This window comes from Pituophis catenifer, unplaced genomic scaffold, assembly GCF_029215685.1.
Source record: "Pituophis catenifer annectens isolate HBS135680 unplaced genomic scaffold, rPitCat1.0.hap2 SCAF_2, whole genome shotgun sequence".
Classification (NCBI taxonomy): Eukaryota; Metazoa; Chordata; class Lepidosauria; order Squamata; family Colubridae; genus Pituophis; species Pituophis catenifer.
The window spans coordinates 179,819,258-179,835,631 of record NW_027256882.1 but is presented as its reverse complement, the minus strand read 5'-3'; the positions used below and the strand labels follow the sequence as shown (position 1 = coordinate 179,835,631).

General features: G+C 40.9%; 1 protein-coding gene across 2 annotated transcripts; it reads left to right on the top strand.

Annotated features, from left to right (window-relative positions):
• The first annotated feature begins 1,650 nt into the window (after window positions 1-1,650).
• On the top strand, window positions 1,651-15,457 carry GTF2F1 (general transcription factor IIF subunit 1). 2 transcript variants are annotated; one of them, XM_070938213.1, is made up of 14 exons: window positions 1,651-1,687; window positions 2,395-2,446; window positions 3,396-3,442; window positions 5,662-5,734; window positions 7,875-8,068; window positions 8,315-8,485; window positions 9,289-9,470; window positions 9,831-9,975; window positions 10,207-10,265; window positions 10,819-10,938; window positions 11,453-11,526; window positions 12,215-12,353; window positions 13,239-13,371; window positions 14,959-15,457. In XM_070938213.1, the coding sequence occupies exons 2-14, from the start codon at window positions 2,435-2,437 to the stop codon at window positions 15,161-15,163; spliced, it is 1,554 nt and encodes a 517-aa protein (XP_070794314.1). In that variant the 5' UTR covers window positions 1,651-1,687; window positions 2,395-2,434; the 3' UTR covers window positions 15,164-15,457. The 2 variants fall into 2 exon arrangements, with proteins under 2 accessions (XP_070794314.1, XP_070794313.1); XM_070938212.1 differs by lacking the exon at window positions 1,651-1,687 and adding an exon at window positions 1,698-2,048.
• The last annotated feature ends 917 nt before the right edge of the window (window positions 15,458-16,374 follow it).

The following is a 16,374-nucleotide window of genomic DNA, read 5'->3' as shown; positions in this document are numbered from 1 at the left end:
CCCACGCTCCTTTGAAAGGGAGCTATTCTTGACCTATACATCATATATTCCTATTGCAAAGCATGAAATTACGCCATGTTTTAAATACAGTAAATTATTCCCATCTCCCCACCCTACTTGCTAACTCAAAGATCTCATAAGACCCACCCCGCAACTTCCGCTGAGAGGAACAGGCGTTTCCGCCCATACTCCCAACAATAGGTGGAAACCAAAGAGATTTTCCTTTCAAACCGGACAAGTGCAACTTCAGGTTCAGGCTGCAAACCTCCACGGAAAAAGAGCAGAGTGGATGCACGAATAAATCGGAAGGTGGGTTTACTGAACTGGACAAAACTGCAGCTCTCGTTCTCTAAAGCGAACCGTACATATCTGTGTTGCTGATCTGAAAACAGTTGGTATGAACTCGATTAGGCTTACACATTACAAGAAAAGACCACGTTAACACCGTGTTAGAAGCAAGGGTTGAATTTCACCCCGCCAAGTGGTATTTATCTATTTAAGAGGCTCCTCCTCTTACACCGGGCTAGAAAAGGAGACCGTGATTTATGCCTTGAGCATAAAGCTAAGCTGGGCGGCCCTGGGACAGTCATTCTCAGCTTTGGGAAGAAGGCAAGCTGCAAACTGCGAAGATCGTCCCAGGCAATCATCAGGAATCAATACTGACTTGAAGCCCCTTAAACCCAGATTGCATCCCTGGGGAGGCTGTATAATATCAATCTGACATGAAAGTTTATTTAGAAAGCTGTGGAGAGACAACCGGCATTTATTTGACTCCAACCCCTGTGTTTACATACTCTCACCAAACAACATCTTGCAAGAAGCTCATCTTGGTAACTATAGTGATTTGGGTTAAGACTGCCAAGGCTGACTTTTGCCCGGAAAGTATAGGGAGTCCCAATCAACCCCCCCCCCCCTTCCAGAGAGAAGCTCTGCCATTTCCCACTTTTTCTTTGATCGGATCTGATCTTTCCTGAGCCTGCCAGTTCTTAGGAAGCGCTTTGGAAACCAAACTCTCTCCGGGTACTACTTCCCAACCGGGCCAGAGCCATTTTCTCGCACTGTTCTGGCCAAGCATCCAGAAAGCTGGATATGACTGGAGTGTCCAGGAAATCCAAGGGGATACATTTTCTGCCCTTCTGGCTCAAACTAACCACGCAGTCTAGTCCTCCCCTAAAAGAGGCTGGGCAGCGCATCTCCGACTCCAGCGTCAGATCCAGGCACTACGTGGAACAGGCTTGGGCTTCACCTGGGGACACCTGAACCAAGCGCAGCTCCGCGCCTTGTGTTTCGGTAAGTGGCTGGTCCTGGCCTTTCTCACTGCCCTTAAAGGGACCGGCGCGCGCACCCGGCACGTTTCTTTTGCAAAGGATGAGAGAGAGAGACCTTTTCTAGCCCTTGCGTTCTCTCTGCCCGCTATAAGTCTGTTCGCCCCCTGGCGTGTCAGGGCTCGGTAGACCCTAACTCTTGGCCAGCTTCGTTGACAATCGCTGTAACGCTGGGTCTCCGCAGACCGATATCAAAAACGAAAACAACGCTCAGCGAGCCTGCGGGTCTTCTCACAGGGAGGCTTGTACAGTAACCGCGACGCGATGCCGGAAGTTTATTAGCAACCACAACGTCTACTTCCTTCTTAGCCGCCGCCAGGGTTTGCGCATGCGAGTTTGAGGATCCGGCTGACACTGCTTAGGTAAGAACGAGGGATCGGCGGAGAAGGGAAGGGAGGCTCCGGGGGAAAGGACCCGGCCGATCCCGTCCTCGGCTGCCATCGCCTTTGCCGATCGATCAAGACATTCTGAATCCTGGATATCTTTTCCTCTCCGGGATGGATCCCAACATCCTTCCAGTGCCCGCTTTCTGTCTCTAGCCGCTCCAGAATCGAGCCGGCTTAGCGGGGGCTTTAGACGTCCGGGCTCCGAGGGCTCCACATCTTCCCTTGCTCGCCTTTCTCTAGTTGCCAGTTAGATTTTGGTATCCTAGTTCCCAGCTCCTCTCAGGAGGAAAGATCTCAGTCAGAAAGGAGAGGAAGGAATGTCCCCGAGCTGGGTTTGGTTCGTATCACTTATTTTAAGTTATTTGCTTCTTAACGAAAATGCTCCCTAAAAGAAAAATAGAAATGTTATCTTTCAGTGCAAGAAGCTTCCTACACACGATCACCGGCCATCTGGAAAAGAAAAAAGAAAAACCAGAAGCTCTCTGCTTGCTTTGCTTCTTTTTCAGAGCTTTTTTCTGCGTGAAGGCACTCAGCCTCTATTTAAAGGGGGCCCCCAGGCAATCCCAGCTAAAGCATCCCTTTGCTTTTCTTTGCTCACTTGGCATTTTAGACTTTTTCTGATACTGCAGCTAACTTGTTCTCCCAGGCTTTTATAAAACTGACTGCCCCTCTTTCTTCTATAGAATCTGCGGTTGAAAAGGAAACGTGGTTTAAACATCAGAAATGACTTCTTTGGTGAGTTCTTATTTTCATGGCTAAACTACATTTGAGGCTAGGGTTATCTCAATTCCTTCTTACATTACTTTTGAGAAGCCTTGGCGGAGGGGGTTGGAATCCTGAATGGAATCCTGAATACTGTAAAGCCACATAAGCCATTCATAATTAGAATGCCAACTGTCCAGAATTCCACTTGGAACTTGATCTGGTTTAGCCTTCCCAACCGGTTGCCTTCAGATGTTTTACTGCAGTGCCATGATCCACAGCCCTTGACAATTTTATTGAAAAAGTATGGGGATCATTGCTCAAAGCATCTGGAGGATATTAGGTCAGGGAAACTGAACAAATCTTTTGCTCACCTATCTGATGTATCCTGACAGGTAACTCAAGGTAAGAAGTAGCTGTCTGTATGATTCCTGTTATTTGTTGTTTTGATTTCTTAACAATACCAGTCATTTTCTTACATTGTTGATGGGGATATAGGAGGAAGATGTGTTGGATATGTTCACCACTTTGAGTTGTTTGTAAGAATAATAAAGGTGGGATACAAATAAGTAAATAATATTTCATGATGAATCCAAATCTATTGTCTATGGGGTGGGCCACAGACCTTCCTCGGCACAAGTCTGTTTCTCTTTCCATGCATTTCTGAGATTGTCAAAACCAGCCATCAGGTCAATCTTAGTCATTGATAAGTGGGTGGGCTTGTTGGGATGGGAATATACTCTGTCTTAATCCTTGGACATTTTATATTATTTTTGAATTGTGACCTTCCATGCTGCTGTTTACTTTCTATAGGACAGAATATATTGATTAAATAACAACATATTTTATTTTCACAATGCTAAACTCCGTGTCTTTAATACCCATGTATCAGTCCTACTGACATGCATTGACATAACTTGGCCAGCCACTTTTATCTGCTTCCTCTTGTATTTATATAGTTTCTTTTCTTTCTCTTTCCTAGGGAACCAGCAACCAGGGAGTAACTGAATATGTCGTCCGAGTTCCCAAGTCAGTACACTTTTTTCTCTCTCAACATTTCATTTCATTTCCATTCTTTTAACTTTTTTATAATTTTAATATTTTGCAATAATCCAGTCAGATACAATTTAACATTAAACAAGACTGCAAATAATAGAAGAGTTGCTTGCTACTTTTGCCATTTCAGGTACAAATGTATTGGCTGCACTGGCCAATTAATTAAACAAATCTGCAACCTTGAATGAACAGCACTACTTGCAGCTCTGGTTTTGAAATGATGAGGGGTTGGGGTGATGAAAAGTCAGGACAGAAAAGGATTCTGCAATGTGGAGCAGTTATTGCTTAACGCATTGTAAGCTGCCCTGAGTCTCCGGAGAAGGGCAGCATATAAATCAAATTAAAAAAAAAAATGAACTGGAAGGCCTACATCATATAACAGTTTATGACAAAGGAATGACTCTTAGACTCATTTATGGCAGTGAGGGACATACAGGTGTGCTAAGAGGTTTCCTCTGACTGGCATTTTAGCTAGCAGCTATGATCTGTATGCTTCTGTCACAGAAACACAACATTAAGAAGCCAAATTGTTATTACGGAAAGGCTTTCTCTTACAGCCTGCAACATTATTTTGTAACACGTTTGGTACTCAGAGCCTTTGATGGTCTTTTATATTTTGTCTTGCAACACAGTACAGGTAGTCCTCAACTTACAACAGTTTGTTTAGTGACCTTTCAATGTTACAATGGTACCGAAAAAAGTGACTTATGACCGTTTTTCATGCAGTTGTTGCAGCAACCCCATGGTCGCATGATCAAAATTCAGATGCTTGCCAACTGATTCATATTTATGATGGTTGCAATATCCCAGGGTCATGTGATTACCTTTTGTGACCTTCTGACAAGCAAAGTCAATGGGGAACCCAAATTCACTGAACAACTGCAGTGATTCACTTACAATGATGTCAAGAAAGATCGTAAAATGGGGCAAAACTCACTTTACAACTGTCATTTAACAACAGAAATGTTGGGCTCAATTGTGTCGAGTACTTATACTAAAGTCTCTAGCTTCAATACATGGCATGCAGGCATGATAGGTCCTCAGCAGTCTGCTGATCATTATGACTGGACAAAGCTCTCCCTTGGTATAGGATGTCTCGTGACACATTTGTTTGACATCCTCAAACCACTCCAGACTCAAGTAGAAGTGCTAAGTCTTAACCACAGTCTGGAACTATGGCTGGTAGGAAAATTATTTATTTTGCGTATCTTCCACTTCTGGTGTATAGCAGAATAAATCAGAATTGCTTTGTCCTGGATACCAGCTCAGCTGCACCTGTGGCTGGCCAGTGGATTCTGTAAAGTGAAAATGGGGTGTACTGTGTCTGTACTGCAAATAACGGCCAGTCAGCCAGCTCCTGCAGGGGGACCAAGGCCATAGCTGATGCAGAAGCAACTGAAGCATGCAGTTTGCTTGGCAGTGTTAGACACAGTTTGCTGCTGGCTTCTTCTGAATTGTGTTTTGACTTTCCCCCTCTAGCCATGAGGTCTATAATTTTCAAGTACTAATCAGGACCAGTTCTGCTTAGCTTCTGGGAGATCAACCATGATCTGCTCAGTACAAAGACCACCAGACAAATCTCTGACCAAAGCAGCTTTTTAGAGAAGTAGAACATAAGTGTCTTACATGTGGTGGTCAGCACCCTGCAAAGGCCAGACCCAGTGGTCCATAACAATTAGGCTACTAAGAAGTGTTGTGTTGGGTAAGACCAAAGATTAATTAGTCCACATTTTCCCCTTATGATTAGGTGGATGCCTTTGGGAAGCCCATAACCAAGACATAAAATGCAACAGTGAGATGTGTCCCATAGATTATCAGAGATAATATATAACTATCAAAACTAATCACAGCCCTTAGTAGTCTTATTGTTTATTGGTTTAAAACTTGGCCCATTATTCACCCCTACATCTGTTGGAGGAAATTTATCAATTCTGTGCTCTGTATCTAAACTGAAAGATCTATTAGTATTTTTTGTTTCTTTTTAAAGAAAGGTCAGAGAAAGAGGTCAGAGAAAATTATGTAGCATTTCCTTCTACAGTTCTGTCCCCATAATAATTCTGTTAAATGGGCTGAGCTAAAAGATCATTATTGGTCCAAAGTCACCAAGTGAGTTCATATAGCTGAATGAAGGTGTTGCATTTGGATGCCACCAATCTTAATCTAACGTTCATTTTCCTTTTCTGTTTCCAAAGAAGCACCTCCAAGAAATATAATATTATGGCCTTCAATGCTGCCGACAAGGTCAACTTTGCCACCTGGCACCAGGTAGGAACCTGTATTCAGTGCATAAAATTTTTACAATAAGAAACTGCATCTTGCATGCTACAAGTCCAGCATTAAGGTTTTGGCCACGATTACCTATCTTTGCCTTTAGTACCTCATGCATGCTTCTATGGTATATGGCTTGCAGCCTCAGAAACTTTGCTGGTTGAAAAGATCAGACTCTGTACTAGAGAAGGCGCTCTTTCAGTAGTGGTTCTTCCTTCTTGTGATCATTTTAATGATTTTAAATGACAATGTGAGGGCTTCATATATTTAATACTTGCAAATAATAGATGCCTGACAACCCATTTTTTGAACTTGAGAGGCAGTTTGGTGTAGTGATTTAAGGCAGTGCTCCCCAAACCTGGGCAAACTATCCAAAATTACTGGTAGGTAAAAGTGTTTTTTCTTTGGGTAATGACATGCAATCACAACAGAGACATTTAAATAAGGACTTTCTAGAATGAGGTAAAAAGAACTTTCTGATGCAGAGTTTTGGGTAATGGAAGAAAAAATTTGGGAAGCACTAGGTTAGGACATCTTGCTAGAAACCAGAAGAATGAGAGTTGTTTTTTTTTTGTAAAAAGTTTTTTATTTTTTAAACAAACATACAATTCATCATTAATCATTCAGTGTTTCATCTGAGTACATGTTTTGTGTCTTCTACTTCCTCCTCCATTCTCTTACTATATTTCTATCATATCTTTATATTTTCATTTAATTTGTTACAACATTCTTTCCAATTTCTTACTTTTACGTTAATTCATTTTATGTCTACATTTTCCCCATAAATTTTAATTATGTTAATTTTCATATATATCTCTCTTTTCTAACCATTAATAAAATTGCCCCATACCTTAAAATACTCCGATTCTTCCTTTTCTTTAATTGCCAATGTTAATTTATTCATTTCTGCACATTCCAATATTTTCTTAATTATTTCTCCCTCTATAGGATTTTCTCTGCTTTCCAGTTTTTGTGCAAATGCAATCCTTGCTGCAGTAATAACATGTATAATCAAGTATATATTTTCTTTAATATATTTCTCTGGTAAGATACCCAATAGGAACAGTTCAGGTTTTAAGTCATTATGGTGTATCATTTCTTGTAACCATGTTCAAATTTTAATCCAATAATTTCTCGCTTCTGGGCATGTCCACCACATATGATATGTGGTATCTATGTGATATATGGTATCTGATGACATTTCCAACATTTAGCTGATTTATCTTTAAACATTTTTGCCAATTTTTCAGGTGCCATATGCCATGTATAAAACATTTTATATTGATTCTCCTTATATGCTGTAGACATTGTTAATTTATAGTTTCTTTCCCATAATTGGTGCCATTTGTATATCCAAAATTTTTAGCCCAAGCTATCATTGTTTCTTTTACCTCTCCTTCTAACTTACTACCGAGTAAATAATTATATAATTTTTTTAATCATTGAGGAGAGTTCTGATCCTGTCTAGGGCACAAAGCAAAGTGGGTGATCTTGAGCCAGTCACTTCCTTTTAACTCTAGGAAGAAGGCCCAGGAAAACCACTTCTGAAAATCTTGCCAAGAAAACGGCACGGACTAATCCAAGCAGCCACCAAAACAAAAAAAATTCATTTGCATATCTTATTTTCTGAGTTTGGCAAGTCTCCTGTGGAAGAATGACAGAGGCCTATGAAGGGCAACAATTAAAAAAAAAATCTAGTGCTGCTGCATTATGCAGTTATTAAATGTGTGCATTTACGAATCTTTGCTGTAAACAAGATTAGATTGTGATGGATGTGTGTGAAAAAAGGCATTTGGAAGCCATATAAGTCTTAAATTGGGGCATCAGTAGAAAACATGTTTTCTCATCTCATTAGCACAGGTCCTTGGCCTTCATATCTGTGGAGATTCCTGTTGCACATACATGTTCCTTCAGTAGAATACTTTTCATCATTTTCAGAATTAACTGATTGTAGCTGAATTGACATGAGATATAATATACTTCTTTAAAGTACATATATATTTCAGGGAATTAAAGCTTTTGGAAATCCATACATCATGGAAAAATGGTATTAATGTGTTGAGGAACAGTTTTATCCTTCCATTTTCTTTGAGGAAATGGTTCTTTCCTGGTCCCTTTACGTCCTGATCTTCCTCAGGCAAAGATGGAGCGAGATCTCAGCAATAAGAAGATCTACCAGGAAGAAGAGATGCCAGAATCTGGAGCTGGCAGCGAGTTCAACCGCAAGCTGCGTGAGGAAGCAAGGCGCAAGAAATATGGCATTGTCCTGAAGGAATTCAAACTTGAAGATCAGCCTTGGATCCTGAAAGTCAATGGCAAGGCTGGACGCAAGTGAGTAGTTGATATTACTAGTCTTGGCCTTGGCTTTAGAATGTGAGCTATTTTTTTTCCCCAACTACTCCTTGCTGGGAAAATGGTTAGGCCCACTCCAGATTATGAGTAGAGAATTACTCAGGGAGGATGGAAGAATGCATGAAGTTGTCTATACAAAACAATTGTCTACCCCTCTTCCTGGCCTTCTCATTCTGTTCAGCTTTAAATCCTGAAGTTACCGTGTGTGGATTTTTTTTCACTCAGGTTCAAAGGAGTGAAAAAGGGTGGTGTGACTGAAAACACATCCTATTACATCTTTACTCAGTGTCCAGATGGTGCTTTTGAAGCTTTCCCGGTCAACAATTGGTATAATTTTACACCTATAGCCAAGCATCGCACCTTGACTGCAGAGGAAGCTGAGGAGGAATGGGAAAGGTGAGAGTTGAAAGATGATATTCCTGCCCATGCTCCATCAGGAACTAATCCCAGAAAGGCCTGCAAGGCCTTCCTTAACCTGATTCCCACCTGTAAAATAGGCCTTCCTGTTCTAGCAAGGAATTGTTGTAGTGAGAAACCTTACTTAAAAGTTAAGTACTGTGATTATGGCAGGTAAATTTAAATCAGAGCTTTTGCTTTTAGCTGCAATGCAACACCAGCTCTTTACAATGCAGTTCTTTGAAGCCTAGCCTTTTAGACAATCACCCAATGGTGGGCTGCTGCCGGTTTGGATCGGTTCAGGTGAACTAGTAGTTCCGACCAGTGGCTGGCCCCACCCACCCACCCACCCAGGCGCGTGCTCACATTTTCAGTTCTGGGCAAACCGGTTGTTACAACAGGCAGCAACCCACCACTGCAATCACCCCTACTGGCCTGGAATGTTGGCATTTTCAGCGTATCTGGAGAGCAGTATGTATGTATGTACAAGGCTACTTGTAAACAAATTGGTATTCTAGTCAAACACCAAGGATTTATAGGATACTTTTATATAGATTTATATACAATTTGTAAACCAATCAGAGTCATTTAAATAGTGAGATGGGAAGTGTATACATTTGATTAATAAATTTTAATAAATAACTGCTACTAGAGATCCTAAGACATGGAGTAAAATCAAGGTATTTGAGGATGCTGGTTTCATTTTTCATCTTCTACAAGTTTTTTGCAAGAGCTTTTGCAAGTAGTTCTTCTCTCCTGAGTAGGTTTTAACAGGCCATCTGGTTGATCCTCCTCACCTGCAGGAGAAACAAAGTCCTAAACCACTTCAGCATCATGCAGCAACGGCGGCTGAAGGATCAGGGTGAGGAAGAAGAGGAGGAGAAAGAGAAGAAAGGCAAAAAGAAAGGCAGCGATCTAAAAATCCATGACCTGGAAGATGAACTGGAGATGAGTTCGGATGACAGCGAGTTCAGTGACACCGATGGTACGGCATGTGGGAGGGGCAGGGCGGGGGGAGGTTGGGTTTGAAAAAAGTAGTTCTTATCATAGTTGAGTGCTCTCCAGATGAGTGGATCATTTCCCAGAATTCATAGACAATGCAGCCAAAATATATTGAGAAGAGGTCCAGACTCGATTACTGTTGAGATCCAGGAGGAGGAGGAGGTGGTGGTGGTCCTGGTTTGCATAAAGATAGGCTTATCTTTTGTGCCATTTTTGACCATCTCTCTACAATAGCTTGCAATTCGTGTTTGCTGCCGTTTTCCCCTTGGGCAAAATGGCTTATAGATTTTGGCTTTGAAATGTTTTTCATAAGAAAATAGGTCATGTTGGCATCCTTCCATAGGTGAAAAGCCTGCCAAAACTAAGAAAAAAGCACCTCTCACCAAAAAAAAGAAAAAGAAGAAAGGATCAGATGACGAAGCCTTTGAAGATAGTGATGATGGAGATTTTGAGGGCCAGGAAGTGGACTACATGTCTGATGGATCAAGGTACGTGCCCCTAAGAGGGACAAACAATTTCTGCTCAATTGCACGATTATTCTTCATGTGGCTTAGCTGCTGCTCCTCTAGCATCTGCTTTTGCTGTGTTGGGAGTCTCATCCGTCTGGAGGATGCCTTCATGGGTATGCTGCTAATTCACGGTCTTTTTCTGAGAATAGATTGCCAATTTATAGGGTGTATTGCTTTGCTCAGAATTGGGTTTTTTCTGTCATTTTATAGCAGCTCAGCAGAGGAAGCAGTCGGCAAGCCCAAAGTCGCCAAAGAAGACACCCCAAAAGGTATGTGGTGGAATCAGTCCAGCAGCAGTTATACAAATGAGCAAAATTAATGACATGGTCACTATTTTCAAGGCATTTTATCTTGGAAATCATTCTGTGGGTGCATTGTTACATCTGACTTATTAGCCCTTTGGAGTTATTGTGTAGTTTGCATATGTATCTGTTAGCCGATGATTCTTTTTTTTTTCTGGAAAAAACCTTGAGGATTGAATAAAAGCTGCCTAGGATCCTTTATTTAAAGATCTTTATATCTCTACTTCTATGTCTTAAATTACATTTCCCTAGAAAATCTCAGGGACGTAGCAGCATCCCCATTAGATTAGCTAGTTTACTGATCTGTAAGGCTTATGTTTAGAGTGAATGTTGGCCAGATGTGAGAGCTACTCTACTGCCAAAAGAGGCCACACATACTAATGAATGGAGATGTGCATTCCTCATCCTGGGCAAAGGAAAGCAATGGGGGCATGTGCTCTTAAGTTTAATGAAAAAAAATGAAAAGCTGAAGTCAAGAAAAGTCTGATTCCTCCATGATCCAAGCCATGTTGTTTTTCAGGTATAGATGAAGCAAGCGAGAGCAGTGAAGAGAGTGAGGAGGAGAAGCCTGCAGAGGAGAAAGAAGAGGAGGAGGAGGAGAAGAAGGTCCCTACTCCACAAGACAAAAAGAAAAAGAAAGGTGATGAAGCCTGAAGCTGGATGGGATAGAAGCTCTGGAAAGGGGAGTATAAATCAAGCTTGGGAAAGTGAAAATACAATTGTTTGTGGTATGACTTGATAGAAATCACGAGCACTGTATGAAACGTACAATCCAGGTTTCCAAAAGCCTTATGCTTTGACAAGAAAAAGAAGTAGAGCAAATTATGGTAATCGGTTTTTTAAATTGCCTGATTTTATATCAGCTGCCAAATTCTGTTTTTCTTGTGGAATTCAACTCTTTTACCACACAGGGCCACCGAAATAAACCTCCAGCAACATTTGCTTTGGGAATTGGAGCAGCCAGATGTTTTCTCTGGTCTTGTTAGCTTGAGGAAAACTTGAATATTTTGGAGCACAGTTTTGCAGCAGTTATGAAAGTTTCTTGAGACAGGCTTGATGAGCCAGTAGCAGCTCAGCACCCTCATGTCAATGTGGTTGGTGGTCTTGAAGAAAGGAGAGAAAGCTCCCACTGATTTCTTGACTGTGCTTTGCAGACAGCAGTGATGAGTCAGAGACATCAGAGGATAGTGACATCGACAGCGAAGCATCTTCAGCTCTCTTCATGACGGTAATTCCAGAGGCAGCTTCTTTTGCCCAGAGAAGAGGAGGTAGCTAGCATTGAATTTGCCTCCTGCAGGATGGCTAGCTGCTGTTCCTGGCATCTCCAGGAACCCCTCCCATCTCCTCTGCTTCTCTTACTTGGTTTGTGAACCCCAGAGTTAGAACAGAGCTTTTGTCAAGGACAAAGGCCAGAGTGAAATTCCCTTCTGTTTCTACCACTGCAGCTCAGCTGGATGGGCAACTATATTTGCATATTGTGAACTAGGCACATACCCTAACTTCACTGAATAGTTGTTAATCCTACAAATTATTTTCCCAGTTCTATACTTCTACTCATTTGTCTGGTTTGCTTGATAGCCTTGCAAATTAATGGATAGAAGCAACTCCTCTATAAAACGTTTTGCCTGGCTTATGTTTTTGGCATTGAGGTTTTAAAATGTGTCCTAGTAGTAGCTATTTGACAAACATAAACTGGCCCTCTGGATTCCACAGCACAAGGTTGATTATTTTGCTGCTGCTTCCTTGTCTGAGGTGAAGTGCTTCTTCCAGCACCAACTTCATTTTGCTCCTCACAGAGCAGTCCTTGCTGATGTTCTGTCTACTCAGGAGGCTTTTTAGCACAGTATGGGGCTCAGGCTCAGGCATGGGTAGAACAATGGAGCATAATTGAGCCCATGCTCCTGTCACCTTCACAGAAAAAGAAGACTCCTCCCAAAAAGGAGCGCAAGGGCTCAGCCAGTAGCTCACAAGGGAACAGCCGTCCAGGGACCCCCTTGGTGGATGCCGGCAGCACCTCATCCATGCTGCGGGCTGCAGCCAACAAGCTGGAGCAAGGTAGGGCCATGTGTGGGAATTTCACCGTATCTGTCTCTTTGTTGTCCCTCTAAACTCAGTGTATTTTTGGGAGGCCATGGTGAAGACTTCCTTTTCAAAGCAAGTATTTCAAATGCTTGCCTAGAGACAGTTTGAAAATGCACAGGTCATTTACTTCAGCCAAGCACTGGTGTTCAGTAGTAAAGTCTCTAAGCTTGCTTAGTTATCTGCTTCTTTTTCTGTGGCTTTTAGTAATACGTTCTTTGTATTTCATCTAGCCACTGTTCCACTACTGGAATTGTGCATTCCCTAAAATGATTTGGAAGATGTGCTTTGGAATTCTTGTGAATATGGCACCTTTGTGCTACTCATGAAAATAATCTGGACAATATTTTGTTCAGGGTTTGATATAAGCCTAAAAAGAGTTTTTTTTAATTAAATCTCTTATTAAAGATATTAAAATTAACATAACTCTGACAACATTGCCAGTGATTTTTTATTTGCGTGGAAGCTTTTTTACTTTATTGAATCTCACAAGATGCTTCACTTGTGTGAGGTCCAAAGTATTCCTTCAGAATGATTTTCAGAGCATGGATTGTTGAACTAAAGTTTAAAGATCTTAATTCTGCAACTGTTCATATAGTGAAGTAGGAAAACAAATTTGTCTCTGGCTGCGAAGTTTCTCCTACTATGGTAATGAGTTTTCAAGATCTCTGGCACTGAACAGAGTCATATCTTGAGACTGAATTAAAGCTAGCAGAAGACTCCAGGTGGTTTGTTCTTTCTCTCTCCCACTTGTCCTTACATGGGCAGGAGTCCTTGGAATTGTTTGCCAGGAGAGAATGGACCAGAAGGTGCTTCTGAATTGTAGCTTGAAGTTTATCTGACTTTGTTTGCCTTGGACAGGCAAGCGACAGGCAGGGTCCAGTGAACTCCCAGCAGCTAAGAGGTTGAAAATGGATGTTGGAGCCCAGGCTGCCACCACATCTGGGAAATCTACCCCACAGCCACAGTCAGGCAAATCAACGCCCAGTAGTGGGTAAGTATATGAATAGCTAGTAGGAAGCAGAAATAGGAAGTGAGGCTACTGTGTGGTGGATTGGGTTGGAATAATAACAAAAGAAAAAGTGTATGAAATGTTAAAAAGGGCTTTGAACACTGAAAGTTCATTAAATATAAGTCAGGCATTTATAATAAATATTTAAATATTGCTTACATATACATATCACCTGATATGCTTATATCCAATAAGCATTCAAGTTTATACAGCTTGGAGATAGAAAATATGCATAAAAATGATATGGTCAAAATACTCACTTGCCTAATTGTACACATAGTGTACTAGGAGAAAATCTAAGAAAAGCAAAGAGAAATTGTTTTGTTTGAATCCTACCTTAGTGACCAACATAGACAAGTCACAGACTCTGGTCAACCCCCATCTACTTTCCAGCATCATGATTAGTGTGTTTCCCTGGGATTTTTTTTCACTATAACTTCTAGAGATTCGTTTGTATATCATTGCTGAAAATTAACACTATGCTTTTCTTGCAATACTGAAGTAGGAAATATAAAAACTGACATGTAAACTTTCCAAAAAATCCTCTGTAAAACGAATTCTCCAACATTCATTGCATGGAATAAAACAAAATCCCAGCTTTGCCCATTTCTACTGCTTTATTGCCCACTGAACTATCTGCTTTATATCAAAACATTTGGCATCTGGTCATCAATTGCCTATTAATGTTTCTTAAGTGAAATAGTATCAGTAGTGAAAATATTCATATTTTAAATATGGTATTAAAAACATGAGAGGACATTGTATACGTCACATTCAGAAATAAACATTTTCTTTTTTAAAAAAAATCCAGTAACATTTTTAAGGGGAAAAAATGAAAAAGGCTACTACCTCCTTTCAGGATATTTTTCCAATTTCTTAGTCTTGTCTAGAGCTCTGGCTTCCATAGAGGTCTCCCATCCAACTGTTAATCAGACCTGATTATATTCAGCTTGGTGAGAAACAGTATTGTAAAAACATATATTTGATAGGTTCCCCCCCCCCCAAGAAAGTGGTATAGGTGAAATTACTTTTTTGGAATATATTTTATTTATATTTGTAAAGGGTTAAGATCAGATTCTAATAAAATAACCATTATCTGAAATATTTTTAAAATTTGTATTAAACCTGTGCAATTTCTCACCTTTTTAAATACTGTCATTCTAAACGAAGATGTACATTAGTTTTCCAGTGTTTCACCATGTGCCTTGTTGGTACTTTGCCCCTGCCATCAAGACTACTTAAACCTAGACTACTGATATGCAGATATATGAAACACCAATAATATTTAAATGGTAATTATTTGATTTCTTTGTGCAAAATTTAACATAAAGCCACATGAAGAGTTTAATAAGGTTAAGTTTTTCTAACCTGGTGCCTTCCTGACATCTGCAACTCAAATTTGGTTCACTTGGAACTATGCACAAGTTGCCATATATAGCTCTTCACACAATAAAGTGTTCACTTCCCAAAGTAAGTGATACACGGAAATGATTTTCTGTGAATGTCTTCTCAAAGTTAGAACAATAGCTAGTGTCTGGATTGGTCCATTAACCTGTTTCCTTTTTGCAGTGATGTACAGCTGACGGAAGATGCTGTGCGCCGATATCTGACTCGCAAGCCCATGACCACTAAGGATCTCCTAAAGAAATTCCAAACCAAGAAGACTGGACTAAGCAGTGAACAGACAGTCAATGTACTGGCACAGATTCTTAAGCGCCTCAACCCTGAGCGCAAGAACATCAATGACAAGATGCACTTCTTCCTTAAGGAATGAACAGGGTACTGTTCAGGGTACAGCTGGCTTTGAGCTTCTTGTGGTTCCCCACTGGTGGCTGGGAACTGAAACCATGGGATTGGCATCTGACCTTCTGGGGAAAGGGAGAAGCCCGTGCTCTACTTTCACCTGGAAGTCCTCTGGAAATTGAGAGTGGTAGATGTGGGGGAAGAGTTTGGCATAACCTGTTACAGGGTATGGAAGATGCCATTTTTCTGAATGAGATGTAGGGATGTATGGGAAAGAGAGTTAACAGACACTGCCATTTTTGGAAATAAACCTGGACATATTTTACACTCTGTTCCCTGTATTTATTTTTTTCTGGAAGACCTAGAAATTACAACCTGTGTCCTTGCACATTTTACTCATTGTTCACACACAGAACCTGGTTGGTATGTCATGAAAATAACCACTTATTGCTTGCTGAGGATATCTCCTCACAAAGAAGCTTCCGGCTGATAGGAAACCTATTGCTAAAGTAGGCTGAAGCCAGTCCAAGATGTCCCAGCATTATAGTAGTGGCTTCCCTGGAAAACAGAAGCCAATTTCCAATCTGAAAAATGGGAAGTGGCAGTTCGGAAGAAGGCACACACATGAAGGGGTCTGGCTGATTTGCAGTCATTCAAGATAGAAGCTGCTAAATTATCTGGGGCAATTTTCTTGGACTGTTTTCTCTTGCCAGTGCAGTTATGTGCATTTCCATTGAATTTTTGGTGGAAACAGGAGTGATCTATTAGATTGCATCTAATGTAGGCTAGCATGGAACAAGGAGAATTTATCTTCCGTCCCCACCTCTATATCCAATAATTTATTCTAAGATGCCAAAGTTATTCTCTTGTAGTGAAGAGGGAGAGAGGAAGGACTCGTCTCCAGGCTAGCAGCATGCTGGGTGCAATTGTGGAAATTAAAAGCTGAGTGAAGATGGAGGACAGAGAGTCCGTGTCCTCATTCATACTCTAGGATTATCAAGGAAGTCTTTTAGCCATAGGAACTACTACTTGATATTATTACAGTTGGAACCTTTAAAAACATTCTTATCAACTGCAACTCTTGTTGAGCCATCCCTCTCTGGTTTTCAAGAGCATAATTCATGGAGATGCAAGATGAAGGAGAAGGTGGTGAAGAAGCCACTATTCTTTGCCTTGAAATTACCACACAGAGAGAACAGCACTGAATCATCTCAATGCCAAGGTATAATTAGGGTTAGGCTG